The 15,333-nt window shown below is 45.6% G+C and overlaps 1 protein-coding gene across 3 annotated transcripts in view; it reads left to right on the forward strand.

Moving 5' to 3' along the window:
• Positions 1-677: 677 nt before the first annotated feature.
• Positions 678-15,333, forward strand: part of ANO6 (anoctamin 6) — a 172,078-nt gene continuing 157,422 nt past the window's right edge. For 2 of the 3 annotated variants that reach the window (XM_036459323.2, XM_036459324.2), the window contains exon 1: positions 678-896. In XM_036459323.2, coding sequence (XP_036315216.1) covers positions 830-896 — 67 coding nt within the window. In that variant the 5' untranslated portion in view covers positions 678-829. The remainder of the gene's footprint in view (positions 897-15,333) is intronic. The other variant, XM_036459327.2, reaches the window with a different exon arrangement.

Consider the following 15,333-nt stretch of genomic DNA (forward strand, 5'->3'; position numbering starts at 1 on the left):
GGACCACTCCCTGCGCGCTCCACGGGCGGGGCTAGAGGGCGCTTCTCTCCCTCGCTAACCTCACTTTGGGCGGAAATCCTCCTGCCTTTGAAGAGCGTATGCTTCTTTAGATCTCGCTCTTTCTTTTTCTGGTGTTGCGTGTTATCATCTACGAGTTTTGCCCCTTCCTCTGTCATCCCCCTCCCCGCTTTCCCTACGGAATATTCGTATCCCCTTTCGAGCCAGAGACATGGATGCTTGAAGACCCTCCTTGGGCTCCACGTCGCCTTTTAGCAGCACAGTTCCAATGGGCTCGCTCTCAGGGTCCTCCCCTCCGCAGTAACAGCATCAAAGAAAGCCAGCCCCGTGCACGTGTGTCTCTGTGACCTTAGGACACAGAGCTGCCGCGCCCGGGGGCAGCGTTGGAGAGTTGTGCACCCCCCACCCTCCACCCCCGCGTGCTCCCGCCTCGCCCTTCCAGGAGGTCACCAGCGTGCAGAAGGAGAGCGCCGACTACACCCTCTGCCTCCGGACCTCTCCCTCTTCCCTCTGCCTCCCGACTTCCTCCCGAGCGCCCGGCGAGCGGGGGAAGGAAGGCGCTCCCTCCGCAGCCGCGCGCGCACTGGGCATGCTCAGTGGCCCGGGGTAGCCTTGGGCGCTGGGTTCGGATCGGCGGCCGATCGGCTTCCCGGAGCGCGGGCTGGGCTGGGCGCAGCGGCCCCGAGCCCGGAGCCTGACCCGCCCCGCCGTCCCCATTCGGGCGCCGGGCCCGCCCGCGGCAGCTGCATCGTTCCTGGACCTGGGAGCCCCCAACTTGGTGCCAAGTTCGGAGCCGCCTCCGGGGGCAGCGATGATGACCAGGGACGTGCTGTTAGACCTGGAGCTGGACGAGGAGGACGACGAGGATGGAGATATCGGTGAGCCGGGGGTTCCCTCCCGTGGTGCGCCGGCCCCGCTTCCCCCCCCGCCCCCCCGGGAGCCCGAGCCCACGCGGGGGAAGTTGGGGACGGCGCGTGGGCGCGGCACCCACCGCGGGGAGGGTGGCGGGGACCCTCGGCCGCTCCGAGGAGCCCCCGGCGCCGGGAGGAGGAAGCCCGCGCCGCCGTCCGGGGGCCGCAATGCGGACGCCGGGGGGTCGCCTCCCGGCTGCGCTCGCGGAGGCCGGGGAGGCGCGGGGCGCGCAGGGGCCCCGGGATCAGACTCTGGACGGGGAAGGACGCAGCCCGGGAACAGTCACGGGAGACCCGGGGGCGCCGCTGTGCGCGGAAGTCTTGACTCAGAAACGACAACTTTTGGGTCATTTCCTCCGCCTCGAACCAGCGCCGGGGTTTCTGCAAAGCCGGCGCGGGCGGCGAGCCTGGAGGCGGGGTGCGGGGAGCCGGTTGGGGCTGGGAGGACCGGGGTGTGACCGCCGGAATCCTCCGGAGGTGGAGGCGATGCCAGGCTCTGGGGGGCAGGATTGGGGCCGGGGAACTGATTTGTGGCCGCGGGCCGGCGGCCTCCTTTCATCCGCAGAGCCCGCGAGGTGGCAATCAGAGGTGGAAGCCCTTAGGTGGGTGGACCGCAGGCATTTCCCAGAGCCCAGAAGGCCCCTGGAGCTTGTGGGGCGGGGCAAGCCCATTCCTAATTAGAGTTTTTTAAAAAATGCATAAAGTAAGTTGTAAAAGGGGTGGAGGGAGAGCTGCTTAAAAGCTAACAAAAGAGTAGGAGGAAGCTGGGAAGGGGGAGAGCAGTTGGAGGGGTAGGGAGAAAATCAGGTCTCAAGAGAACACTCTCAGACAGTGATGGAGACCTTGGGTCCCTCCGGGAGACTGGCAATTAAATTATCGTGCTGGTCGGCTCCACAGACTCTGCCTGTTTCCTGGATGCAGATCACTTTAAAACACATCAGTTCTTGTTCATGTCTTAAAGCCCTAGTCTTCTCTAATAACTTTAGAAAGTAACTTAATTTTAGGAGTTAGGTATGTGGTTTTTTTCTTCTTCCTTTCGCAGCCTTAATACTGCTAATGTATTTGTTTAATTATTATTTTTTTATTTCTATCGCGATATAGTTGACATGTAACGCTGTATAAGTTTAAGGTGTACAATGTGTTGGTTTGATTCCCATATATTGCAAAAATGATTACTACCCGAGCTTTACTTAGCATCTCCATCACATAACATAATTACCATTTCTCTCTCTTTCTCTTTCTCTTTTTGCTAAGAACATTTGAGCATCTACTCTTAGCATCTTTAATGTATAGGACACAGTATTATGAACTATAATCAGTGCTGTGCATTAGATCCTCAGAACTTACTCATAACTAGAAGTTTGACCAACATCTCCAACCCCCCATTCTGTTTCTTTGAGTTCAGCTCTTTTAGATTCCACATATATGTGCAATATTTGTATTTGTATGTGTGATTTATTTCACTTAGCATAATGCCTTCAGGTTCCATCCATGGTGTCACAAATGGCAGGATTTCCTTCTCTCTCATGGCCAAATACTATTACTTTATATCACACACACACACACACACACACACACACATACACACACCCCCCGCGCGCACTCGAGTGTCATATCTCCATTCATCTGTAGCCAGACAGTTAAATTGTTTTTATGAATCATCTGTTATAATCACTGCTCATTTAAAAATTCATAGAACGTGTTAACTTACTTGTTGATTAGAGACAAAATGAACAGAGGGGATTTTACTCCATGGTTCAGCTTTACTTGTCATTCAGTTGAGAACAATTTATTAGATATGCATCCTTATGAAGGGAGCAAATAGTGTTTTCCTTTTGTATAAAAGAGAAAACTGAACCTCAAAGGTGTTCCGCCTGCTTCTCCCACAGAAAGTTCAAGTTCAAACCCAGGTTTTCTGATTTGCAAGACCTATACAGATTAATGCACTTTTCCTCTGCTGACTCCAGCTGTTAGATATAATGTTATTGGCAGGTGTTAGTAATAAATTATCCTATCTAATAAAGAGGGAATATACTAATTGACCCTCAGGCCATGCAAAGATGATGGTGCCCACAGCCAATAAGGAGGGAATATGCTAATTGACTGCTCCACCCTCAAAGATGGTGGCACCCACAGCCAACAAGGAGAAAAATATGTTAATTGACTGTCCCACCCTCAACTATGGCAGCGCCCACAGCCTATAAGGAGGGAATATGCTAATTGTTGCCCTGCCCTAAAAGAAGGCGGTGCCGACAGCCAACAAGAAGGGAATATTCTGATGGACTGCCACTCCCTCAAAGATGGTGGTGCCCACCACCACAAGATGGCAGCACCCGGTTTTCTCAGCCCCTCAAGGGCAGCGGGCACATGGCAAGGCCAGGCCCACCCTCCATGTCCCTCAGTCTCCTCAGTCCCCCAGCTTCCCAGGGCCAGCCTGAGGCACAGGCAAGCCACAGATGGCAGCTGCCCAGTCGCCCAGGGCCTCCCGAGGCTCAGGTAACCAGGGCCAGCCAAAGCTTGGGCTCCCAGCAGTGGCAGCGGCAGAGGTGTGATGGAGCATCACCTTCCCCTGATCACCGGGTCGCCTCCTGCCCCTGAGGGGTCTGGACTGTGAGGGCAGGCCGGGCTGCACCAGGCCTCTAGTGATTACATAAAAATAGAAATCATAGGAACAAATTTTAAAAAGGTTTAAAATTAGCAGTCTGTTTCATTGGAAAGTACTCTTGTTTATTATAGTGAAGTGTAACTGTTTATATTGAGTATGGTGAATAAATAATGGTAAAAACCCAAATGGAAATGACACTCTGAGCTTTGTTTGTCCCTTTGTTCATTAGTACATCTCAGTTTAGAAAGAAAGCTAACTTGGTCTAGACTGAGGGACTCCGGAGACAGAGCATGATGAAGCATCATAAAATTCATCTTTTTATTTATAACTAGAGGCCCAATACACGAAATTCATGCAAGAGTAGGCCTTCCTTTCCCCAGCTGCTGGCACCTGTTCCCTTTGGCACCTGGGACCTGGGCTTCATCTGGAAGGACATCTGGTCTAATTAGCATATTACTCTTATTATTATAGATTACAGGTGTAATCTATGCTAGATCTATCAAGTCAAACAAGGTAGATAAATTTAAGGAAAATTAAATATATTTTCCTCTCCTTCATCCTTCCCTCCATAGGCTACAGATATGAATACTTAAGGGTGTGTAGAAATCAATTCAACATATTTCATGCCAGACACCAATTATCACTTAAATATGTCTCAGCAATTTTTGGTTATTACATACATTTAAAGTGGGTTGCAGTGATTTTATATCAAGAAAAAAATGTTTACCATACCAAAGGAAAGTTGATGTCATTGTAACATAAGCCTTTCGAAAGGTTACCAGAAGTAGGCTGATAGTACACAGCCTTTTATGAAATAACTGTAATTTCCAACTGTGGGAGAGGAGACTCTGGTGAAATGAAGATTATAATTTTAACCTCTGCCTCTAGTTTTGTAACGCAGGGCCATGATAAAGCTGTTGGCTAACCTATTTTTCCTAGTACTTGATTGTCACTACAAATAGCTGTATAATAATTTAAACCTACTCAGCTCCTGAAGATTTCTATGAAATCTCTCTTTAGTGTTAACTTTATTATTCAGAACAGAAGAGTGATTTTGACATAAGTTCGTAGAGAAGACATCTGCCATCAGCTGATTTATAAGAGGCAAAAAAAGAGACAAACTTTTAAAGTACATATAGTTCCTGGTTACATCATAGAGCTGTTTTATATACATATATATGCCTTCTACTAGACTGGGATTTGGGGGCCTTTTTTTTTAGTTTTGAAGAAATGTTCATTATTTTAAGCAAAAAGATGTTCTCCATGTTTGGCATGAACCAGTCTAGAGAATCAAAGATGGTATGTCAAATATCTTTTCCATATTTGCTTAACTCGTGGCCACGAGACATTCTGTCCAAAGATTTGCAAATGAAGCAATCTGTTGGCTTGAGAGCACCTTTATACAAAAGGCCACTCATTTCCCCATGAGCTTCAACAGCCAACCACAGACATTACATCCAGGATGTGGGGGTCGGAAGCACGTGGCCTGCAGCCCTGTTGCACTGGTGCTGGGGGAGGTCACGTGTTGATCCAGCCTGTGTGTGCCTGGTGTGAGGAAGAGGGTTTGTGGCTGCCGTGCCTCTGGGAGCACCCTCCGCCCCTACCCCACCCCCCCAAGTTAATCGGAATCGAATCCAACATCTCTACCCGTTGAGGTAGAAAGCGATGGAAACATCTTTTGTAGCCAGCATGTAGCTGTTGTATTTAGTATACTGTTTTATTTTGTGTCCTGCATTTCCATGGTTCAGACTTCTCTGAGAGAGGAAAAGTGTTCTTGAAAAAGAAGGGGGCCACAGACACAAGTCACATAGTTCAGGCAAAAAGTCTTCGGTGTAGGGTTGGTTGGTGTGCACTCCCAGGCTGCTTATGGGAAGCACTGACTGTCTGATCCCCACCGCTAATGGTCTTGTCACTGGGGTGGGCGGGGTGGGCAGAGGCCCGTTACCTCTGAGAGATGATGGTTCAGCTGTACCTCTCAGTTCTTATTGGCTCCCTTTTCTCTTGTCTTCCCACACAGCCTCTGTCCCCTTACTACCTACCTACTTCATGTTTTGTTTTGTGTTTAGTCCTTACTGGAGGTTATGCTTTTATTGATTTAACGAAGAAAGAGAGAGAGAGAAAGAAGAGAGGCATTGATATGAGAAACATCCATCTATTGGTCGCCTCCAGTAAGTGCCCTGACTGGGGATTGAACCCACAGCCTAGGTATGTGCCCTGCCAGAAATGGAACCTGCAACCTTTTGGTGTTGGGGATAACGCTATAATTAACTGAGCCGCCCGGCCAGGGAGGGCCCTACTTTAGGCTTAATTGCCTGTTAATCTTGTCCTGGCTTCAGTTTTGCTTTATCAGCATTAATTGAGCAAAGCTGCTGTGCCAGGTGCAGGATTCGTGCTGGGCTGGGTGCTGGGTGACTAAAGATGCACCTCTTGGCCATGGAGAGAGATAGGTTCCCTGGAACTGTCATTTGCAGGAAGTGCCATTATTGAGGATCATGTACAGCCGTGGGCAGAGAACGGGAGACAGCTTCTCAGGAGGGATTGGTGGGCCAGGTGGTGAGGGACCGGGCAGGTGCAGTGGCAAAGAGAGCAGGAGAGTCTGGAATTCCAAGCCGGCCCCTGTGGTGGAAGGGAGCTGAGCCGGCACAGCCTGGGAAGGCAGTAGGGGGTGGCGCCATGAAGAATCTTCCGCGCGTTTTAAGGATTTGGGATTTTACCGTGTCTGTGATTTGGAGTTCCTGAAAGGTTTCAAGGAAAGGAGTGATAGGAGTGAATTTGCTCTTGGAAAGCTCTCCCAGACAGCATGTTGGAAAGTGGATGGGAAAGAGCTGATAGAGGTAAGCCTTTCCAGTAGTCAAATTCAGAAATGCCCGCAGTGGCCATGCAATTAGAGATGATTAAGCCTGAGAGCTTTTGAAAGATCCGCCATCTGTAAGGTCTCAAGAGACTGGATGCTTCCAGCAGAGAGGAGATCTGGGTGAGTCTCAGACTTGAGTGATAAGGAGGAAAGTGGTGGCCAGAGGCGGAGGAGAACAGGTTTGCAGGAGGGGAGAATTTTTTCTTCTTCCAACAGGTCTTACACATGTCTCCTCTGCTTTGGCTCTGACATCTCCCTCCCTTGTGATAATACCAGACTCACATCCTCGTTTCCTCAGGCCTGACACAAACCCAGAAAGCTATTACTGACCCTCCTAGCCCAGGGGTGGGGAATGTCCAGCCCGAGGGCCGTATAAGGCCCATGAAATAATTTGGAGTGGCCTCCCAAGGCATTAGGAGTGAGTTAATGAAAGGTTTGACCCAATATAGCAGGCTAATTTTTAAGTTGATAATTTTGTATGGCCCTCCAATGATGTTATAAATACGTATCCAAATGGCCCTTGGCAGGAAAAAGGTTCCCACATCTTTGACCTAGCCCCGTGGTTGGCAAACTATGGCTCGCTAGCCACAAGTGGCTCTTTGGCCCCTTTAGTGTGGCTCTTCCACAAAATACCACATCCTGGGCTAGTCTATTTTGAAAAGGTGGCATTAGAAGAAGTTTAAATTTAAAAAATTTGGCTCTCAAAAGAAATTTCAATCCTTGTACTGTTAATATTTGGCTCTGTTGACTAATGAGTTTGCCCACCACTGACCTAGCCCAATGTGTCCACCAATGAATTCTCACACCCCTTATCTTTCTTTTCTACCCAATTAGCATTCACCTTGTTTCTGGTCTTTGTTGTTCATTATCTTTGCATTAATTATCCCCACAACGAGAGTGTAAATTTCTTGGGGATTGGGACTAGGTCATTTGGGCTTTCTAGCAATCATGCACAATAGCTCAAATCTTGTATAGTTAAAAAAAAAATTATCTTCCTCACTGTCCTCTACATTGTAAGTTCCTTGAAGGCAGATGTCTGTGTGCTTTGTGTTCTAAGCTATGCCCCTAGTGTATAGAATGGTGCTTGATAGTCAATAGAAGTCAAGCACATCATTGTTAAAGGATGAATAAATGAATTGCTCTTTTAAAATAATTTGATTAACATAAATGCTTAGGGGTTTATGGTCCTAGTAGAATTCTCTTCTATGGCATTTGAGATTCCCTTAGTCATCTGTGATAAAAATGTTGATACTCAGACCTAGCTGACCTCCAGTGCCTCACTATCTAGGGAAGAGGCGGATATGGGAATAGCTAATGGCAGTAATCTGCAATTAGTGCTGTAATCAAGATGTATACCTGGGTCAGTCCTGGTACCTAGGAGAAACTTTGCAAACATTGCTTTGGCAAATCCAAGGTAGGTCTACAAAGGCAGTTCCTGAGCTGGCCCTGGAAGGAATGAGATGATAAGGGGGGAATGGGAGTAAGACAAGGGAGTGTCCTGAGTATTTCAAAATGCGGCACAATTTATCAGAGAATAAACTTTGATGCTGTACTTGCCTTGTTTGCTAGGACGAGGAGATCTCATTCATATATATAATAAGTTTCCCCACCCTTTTTCTTTTAACAACTGAAAAACAGCTGTTTTTTCTTTTTGAGCATAGTCAAATTAACCCTTTCTCATAAACCTGTTGTTATTTTCAGTTTAAAATCCACAGTCACAATGTATCTTCCAGATTTTAACTCATGGGTCAGATAATTATTTCCAGAACGTTCCTTTTATTGCTGTATATTTCATTTTCCTTTTAGAAGTCAGGAAATTCAGACTAAAAGCTCCTATGAAGGTTTACATGAGAGATACTATTTAATTTCAGAAATTCTTGAGGGGGGATTATAATATATTATTAAGAATCTCACAGTCTAGCTTTAAAGGATGGTCTTGATCTCTCAAAGTGGTATATGTGGCAGGCTGAATTAAAAGGATTATATTTTAATAAAAGTTGTCACTCTGGCTAATAATACTTTAATTTTCTTCTGTTATAATACTTCTTAGTTTTGTATTCCAGGCAATTGAATACATTTTAAGAATGTCAATAGAGCTATCTTATTGACCTTTGTACCCCACAGCTTGCATATCATAATGCTTTGCAACATTCTAAAAAACCCAACACTTATTATTGATACTAATTTCCTATAAGTTTGCTGTGCTATCATAGACATGTGAAGAAATGAAGAAACCATTAAATATTTAGAAACATTTAACAGAAGCCTTAATATCTAACTTTATGTAGTAGCCCCTCAAAAAGCTACCGCCTACAATTTTTTAAAAAGTATTTTCTCTACAAAGAATCTTATTGGTTATACAAAAATCTGTACAGGTTTTATACTGAAACTAATATTGTGCTGCACTTGAATTCACATTCTTCACAAAACCATTGCCTGAGCACGCACACATTCTACAGACATCATTACAGGAGAGCCTTTTAGTCATCTTCCTCCTCTCCCTCTTCCCATCTTAAATTGTAATGGAGGGCTTGAAGATGCTTGAGCTGCTTTTGATACAGTGCATTTAGGACTGGATCTGAGGAGAAAATCACTAGTTTTAGAACTGGAAAATATCATTTCCAATTACCTTCAGCCAAGGAAATGCACTTATTCTTTTTTTATGTTTCGAATAAGTGTTTAATGGTCTTCATTAAAATCTCTTAGAACATAAAAATCATCTAAAATTTCTCCCGTAGTCTTCTTAACAGCAGAATGAGTACAAGTAAAATTGATCATTTGCCCAAATTACTAGTAAACAATGAAGCCCCCCATATTTTGATGACTCACTAAAGACAGAAGACAAAAGTCATAATACACTTTTTAATAAAGAGAACAATAATCTCAAGAGGATATCAGTTCTTGAATACTCTTATTCTTTTAGACCAAGCTTGTCAAACTTGCAGCCCATTGGCTGCAAGTTTGACATGCTTGTTAGACAATATTATATCAAGCACAATATGATATATTTCAACCCAAGGACAGATGAAGAATCAGCACTCCAGAAAAATGTTTGCTTTTTTCCCCTATACTTCTTGACTAATAGATTACTCATATGTAAAGATGGAGACTGAGAATTTAATAAATCAAGTGATTAAGTCATTATCATTATTTTTATTATTGCTTTCCTTTAGTTTGATCTTGCTTTTTAATACTGCAAGCAAAATTAATTAGCATTCATTCTAAGAAGCAGTTTAAAGAATACTGGCTGAAAAAGTCAACAATAAAATATTTTGGACGTGTACCAAAGAGCAATTCAAATGCTATTCAGCCAAAACACCCAAAGAAATGTTTGCATGGCAGGCAAGGTGAAGGGTTAATAGGCAACTTTCTCTTCCATGGTATTTGTTACTGGCCTGGCTACACATCTGAATACTAATGGAAGGAACTTGCTGCAGTAAGTTATTCAGTAGCCAAAAGTACAAATGAAAGAAAATGTATTCTTTTGTGAAGTCCAGATGTTGCTTTTATATTTAATGCTTTCAGTTGAGGACATTGAAACTACTATTTCCTACATTGTTTTGAGATACAAATACTTGAAATTGGAGGGGGAAAAGGATATTGGTCTTTAAAATTCTCTTTTCTATAGTTTTTATTTTAACTTTGGCAGAACTTTAGCCACAGGTCATAGGCATCTAAATAGGCGTTCTTTCACAAAGTATAATTATGCAAATTATGTGTTTGTTTATCAGGCTTGTTTTATATAAACTAAGATCCTGTTTACATAATTGAATTTGTTATGATTTCTCCAGACATTCTATCTAGCTGTTTGTAAAACAGTCTGGGAACAGACAAAACGATGGCTACATTTTCCTTGTGGCGTCACACGGACACACCTTCAGCACGCCCCTGCCACTCTGACTTGTGCTAAGTCTTTAAGAAAAATTACTTCCCATCAAAGTCTAAACAGAAACGATGCACCCTTCCCACATATAAAGCATTATTGTAAAGGTTTTGTCATTTATATTCTGATTGGGAACAGCCGTGCTCCTTCTGTTACTTAGGAAACAAAGCCTGCATGTTTAATGTGTGTCAAACATAGTAAGATGCTCTTTCTCGGAAAAAGAAAAAACCAACCAATGAAGCCCACCATTGTTTCCAAGTCATACACATAGCAAAGAGACAGCATTTCTTGGAGGGGGGTAGGGTTAATCCCTAGGAGGATAGGAAAAAAACAAATTAAAAGAAGAAAGCAGGAGTGAAGGCTGTGTTGACCTCAGCAGTGAGGAGAAAAAGGAACATCTTGTTCTCAGAAGACTGGAGTTTGCCTTTGACTCTGTCACCTGGGGCAAGTGTCTGGGCTTCTGGAGCCTGTTTTTCAGCCTGTGGGGTTGTCAGGGGGAGGCGAGGTGGGATGGGTAGTGCTGGCCCTGAGCTTTTTCACTCACACTCCAGGAGGGGCAGTTACAGTTTTACATCCTAATGAATTGTTGTATTTAAACGCAGTCATGGGAATTATTACTCTCAATCTCGGTGAGCTCTAAGCCCTTGCCTGCTGTCTGGCTTCGCTCGGGGTCACGCTGTGTGTGCAGGCGCTGTCTGGCTAAGGATGATCGTGACAGTGGCTGTGCTGCAGACACGTGTACTTAAAGATAAAGGACTTGAAGAGTAGCATGTCGTTTGTGCAAAGAGATAATGATTATGTTTCCTGTGCTCTCACAGACCTTCTGAATGACTGGGTTCTCCAAATTCCAGGAAACCTATTTCAGGGGGAATCTTGGCAAGAGGTCCTGGGGCCTATCTTTCCAACAAATGGCTCATGGACGTAGAGACTGTATTTCCATCAGGGGCGCCTGTGGCCTAGCCCATTCTCCCAATGGCAGCCAGGCAGCTGTAACCAACGTCTGTGTGCTCCCCTGTGTCACCAGAGCATCGAATGCCCAGGAAATGAGCAAGGAGACAAGTAAGAAGTAAATGGCTTTTATTGCAAAGTAAAAGCCGTTAGAATATGATAGGAGAAGAGAGGAGAAGAAGGTTAATGGTGAGGTTCTCGGGGCTCAGGGTTCTCAGTGATTCCATTGTCACCACTCAATTGTGGAAACTTGGAGGCTCATTCAGTTCACCATTTGCTGGAAGGAAGGCAGTCCCGGGGCATGTGAGAGGAGTGACCTTTGACCTGACATTAAAAACCCATTTGACTCTGACATCCTGCCCTCCATCCCCTTCCCAGGTTTTGACCGTTGTGTTTAGAATTGGAGATCATCTGAGGGAGAACCTTCTCAGCCACCTTATTCTCCTGCACACCCAAACCCCACACTCGGGAGGCGGTGAGGATACTTTGGGAATCTGCACCCCCTTGGTTTTGGAGGGGTGAGGGAGAGAGTGGGCCCTTCGTTTCTCTCCCTGAGGGGCCCCATCTTCTCTCTCCCCAAGAGCCTTAGATAGGTGCAGGTATGAGGGATCAGGTGAAAGGGACCTTTTCTTGAGGTTTGGATTTGCAAGTGAAAACCTGAATTTGATTAGCAGTAGTGTCCTGGAGATTGAAGTCAAAAGAGGACTCCTCCCTGTGTTTATCCGCCTGCTGCACATAGCCTCTCCGTGACTGGGCCGGGTGTGGGCCAGCATCCTGATGTGCTGCAGCTGACTGTGTGAGGAAGCAAAGGGCCCCTCTCTGGCCTGCTGTCCTTTTTATTGATCCCAGGTCAGCTCCTTTTCCTGCTCTTCAATGGCCCAGCAGTCTCCACAGAGACCTTGATCCTTCCTCTGTCCCAGTGTTTTCATCGGACCCTTAGCCTGCCTCTTCAGAGGAATAGAGAGCACCAGTATTCAGGAGCGTCAGACTAAGGAAAGTGAGATACTGTTTTCCGTTTGGGTAGGAGACAACGAAGGGAAAGGAAGAAGGCTATTTTCATCCCCAGATCTGGTAGAATTTAAGGTATTTGCTGTATAGATAAGCCTCCCACGGAAGTGACTTCTCAGTAAAAACCAAAATTCCGTTCTTCAGAGACTGCACTTAGCAGAATTGCAGTTCTTGTCATCCGGGATGTCAGCCTGGACTCCGTTCAGGAGATGGCCTGACTGTCTCGTATTTCCTGCTTCCATTTAAATTGAAATAGTACTCAGTACCCACCGCGTCCGTGCTTCCCTAACCAGCACATCGCAGCTTATGGAACATAGGAGACGTGTATATTTCTCGCTGGCCTTGTCATCCGCTGTAAGGGTAAGCAGCACAGCAAATAGCTTTAGAGCAACGGGTTATCATGGTTTTCCTGAGAGGCACAGTTCTCCGAACAGTGGCTGCAGGCTTGTTTTACACTCCAAAATACTTACTTTGAGGCGTTCCATCACAATCTCAGCTTACTTGGCACACACAGAAACATCCTTTGAAAGCTGACTGTGGAAGTTCCTCCCACTGGCCTTCATAAATCAGGTCTGTTGCTCTTTTAAAAACTCATGTGCATAGAGATTTAATTTAGCTCAGAGCTCTGAATTGATTTTGTCTTACAATCTGTATATTATAGATTCAGTATTTACAGAAGACCTCCTGTGGGTCATTTTAGGGATTGAGGATCCCAAATCAGGTATAGAGGAACCTGTCTTCATTGGAGCTTATATTCTAACTAGACGCCTGGTGCACAAAATTCATGCACAGAGTGGGTGGTGTCCCTCAACCCAGCCTGCACCCTTTCCAATCTGGGACCCTTGGGGGATGTCTGACTGCCAGTTTAGGCCTGATCCCACCTAAACAGGCAATCAGACATCCCTCTCACAATCCAGGTCCACTGGCTCCTAACCACTCACCTGCCTGCCTGACTAATGCCCGCAACTGCCATCCCCTGCCGGCCTGATTGGCCCTAACCCCCCTGCCAGCCTGATCTTGTCCCTAACTACTCTCCCCTGTCAGCCTAACTGCCTCTGCCTTGGCCCCCCACCACCATGGCTTTGTCCAGAAGGAAGTCAGACATCAGAAGATGGCCAGTCTAATTATCATATTGTGCTTTTATTATTACAGATAAGTGATAAAATAAATCGTAAATGCATACTGAAATTCATTCATTTTCTCCATGTCTATCCAGCAGCTTCAGTGTGCCAGGCATTGTGCTCAGCACTAGGTATTTAGCGATACACAAGGCAGAAGCAGCCTCTGTCCTTGACGAGAAGGCAGACTGGCAGGGAAGACAAACGTGCCAACAGATTACCAGCAAATTATACGTGAAGACTGTGAAAAAGGAGACGGAACCAGGATAGCACTGCTGAGAACAGAACTTGGGTGTATCCAAAGCCACGATGGGCCCTCTCCTGGGGATGGCTAACCAGTGCAGCTGGTGTTTTCATAATTTTAGCGATAACTTGGCCATAGACTCTTGAAAAAGCAGGTCTATGAGAAGGCTCATGATATACATTACATTAATGTGTAAAACACCGCAAATGTTTTTAGGCTCACTATTCCATCTGTGCTGGGAGAATCCTCCATTGGGAGCTCTGTTTATATTAATTCCTACAGCTATTAATGCACCTTGCAGAGGTGAGCAAGTACCATTGTCGCCATGTGGTCGTATGTCCCTTTATTTCTTGGTAGATGGGCTAAAATGTTAGTACTGAGTAGGGAAGGACCAAAACTTGGTAGGTCATTTCCAGTTCCCTTTATTCTCCCTTTGAAACTCAGTGCAGCATCTTCTCCCTTCCTTTAGTTGAAGGAGAAGGAGCTGGGAGGTTGGGCTTAAACAACCTGTGCCATTTCCTTGAGTTGACAGAGGAGGAGGGAAGGGGAATGAAGCAGGCCCGCCTGTTCCCTGCACTCCACCTTTCCTTTCCCTGCTGGAAAGAGCCTATTTCCTGGATTCTCCGCCAGGAACTGGTTCTGTAGTCTTCCTGCCATGCTGCTGAGGGGTGTGACTCAGTCCGGTCGGAAGTGACTGGCATTGGCTGGGAGTCATAACCACGCCCCTGAAAAATGAATCAGAATGTGTGTGAGCATGGAAAAGCCCCACGGGGACTCTGACCTGCTCCACCAAGGGTTTTCCCTTTGAGAAATCCTGATATTAAGTAGTGTATCTCCCCTCCTTTCCTCTCTCTCTCTCTCTCTCTCACACACACACACACACACACACACACACACACACACCCCTTATCTGAGGTTTTGCTTTACATGCTTTTCAGTTATCCACAGTCAACCACGGTCTGAAAATATTAAATGGAAAATTACAGAAATAAACAATTCCTAATTTTTAAGTTGTGCACCATTCTGAGTAGCATGAAGTCTTGCTCTGTCCCGCCCAGGCCATGAATCATCCCTCTGTCCAGTGTATCCACGCTGTGTATGCTCTCTGCCTTTTAGTCACTTAGTAGTCATCTTAGTTTATCGATTGGTGACCAGAGAGAGAGAGAGAGAGAGAGAGAGAGAGAGAGAGAGAGAGAACATACAACTTTTATATTTATTATTGTTAATCTCATACTGTGCCTAATTTATAAATTAAACTATCATAGGTATGCATATTTAGGAAAAAATATGGTATATACATAGGGTTCAGTACTGTCTGGTTTCAGGCATCCATAAGGGTCTTAGGACATATCCCTCATAGACAAGGGGCTGGGGGTGGCAGGGCTGCTGTACTAGAGTCCCTCTCTAGAATGCTCTCCCTGTGAAGAGCCAGAGTACCCTGGCAGTAGAGTGATGTGGAAGATGCAAATGAAAACTTTTGTTTCCAGCTGATAGGGCAGAAAGAAATGGATGCCAATTCTGTTTTCATTACTATTTTAAAGCCCTGTTAGTTTTCCATGTTGGGATCTTTCACCCATGACTGAAATCTGTGAGGCAATATGACTATGTTATTAAACTTCTTGTCATAGCCATTACATCAAATTCTTTCCAAATTGGGCATATTTTCTTTGTAAATGCTGTGGAGATCAAGTATACCAGATACTACCATTAGCCCTTTGCCATGGTTTTATCTGACCACTCTGTT

Source organism: Pipistrellus kuhlii, unplaced genomic scaffold (genome assembly GCF_014108245.1).
Source record: "Pipistrellus kuhlii isolate mPipKuh1 unplaced genomic scaffold, mPipKuh1.p scaffold_m20_p_3, whole genome shotgun sequence".
Classification (NCBI taxonomy): Eukaryota; Metazoa; Chordata; class Mammalia; order Chiroptera; family Vespertilionidae; genus Pipistrellus; species Pipistrellus kuhlii.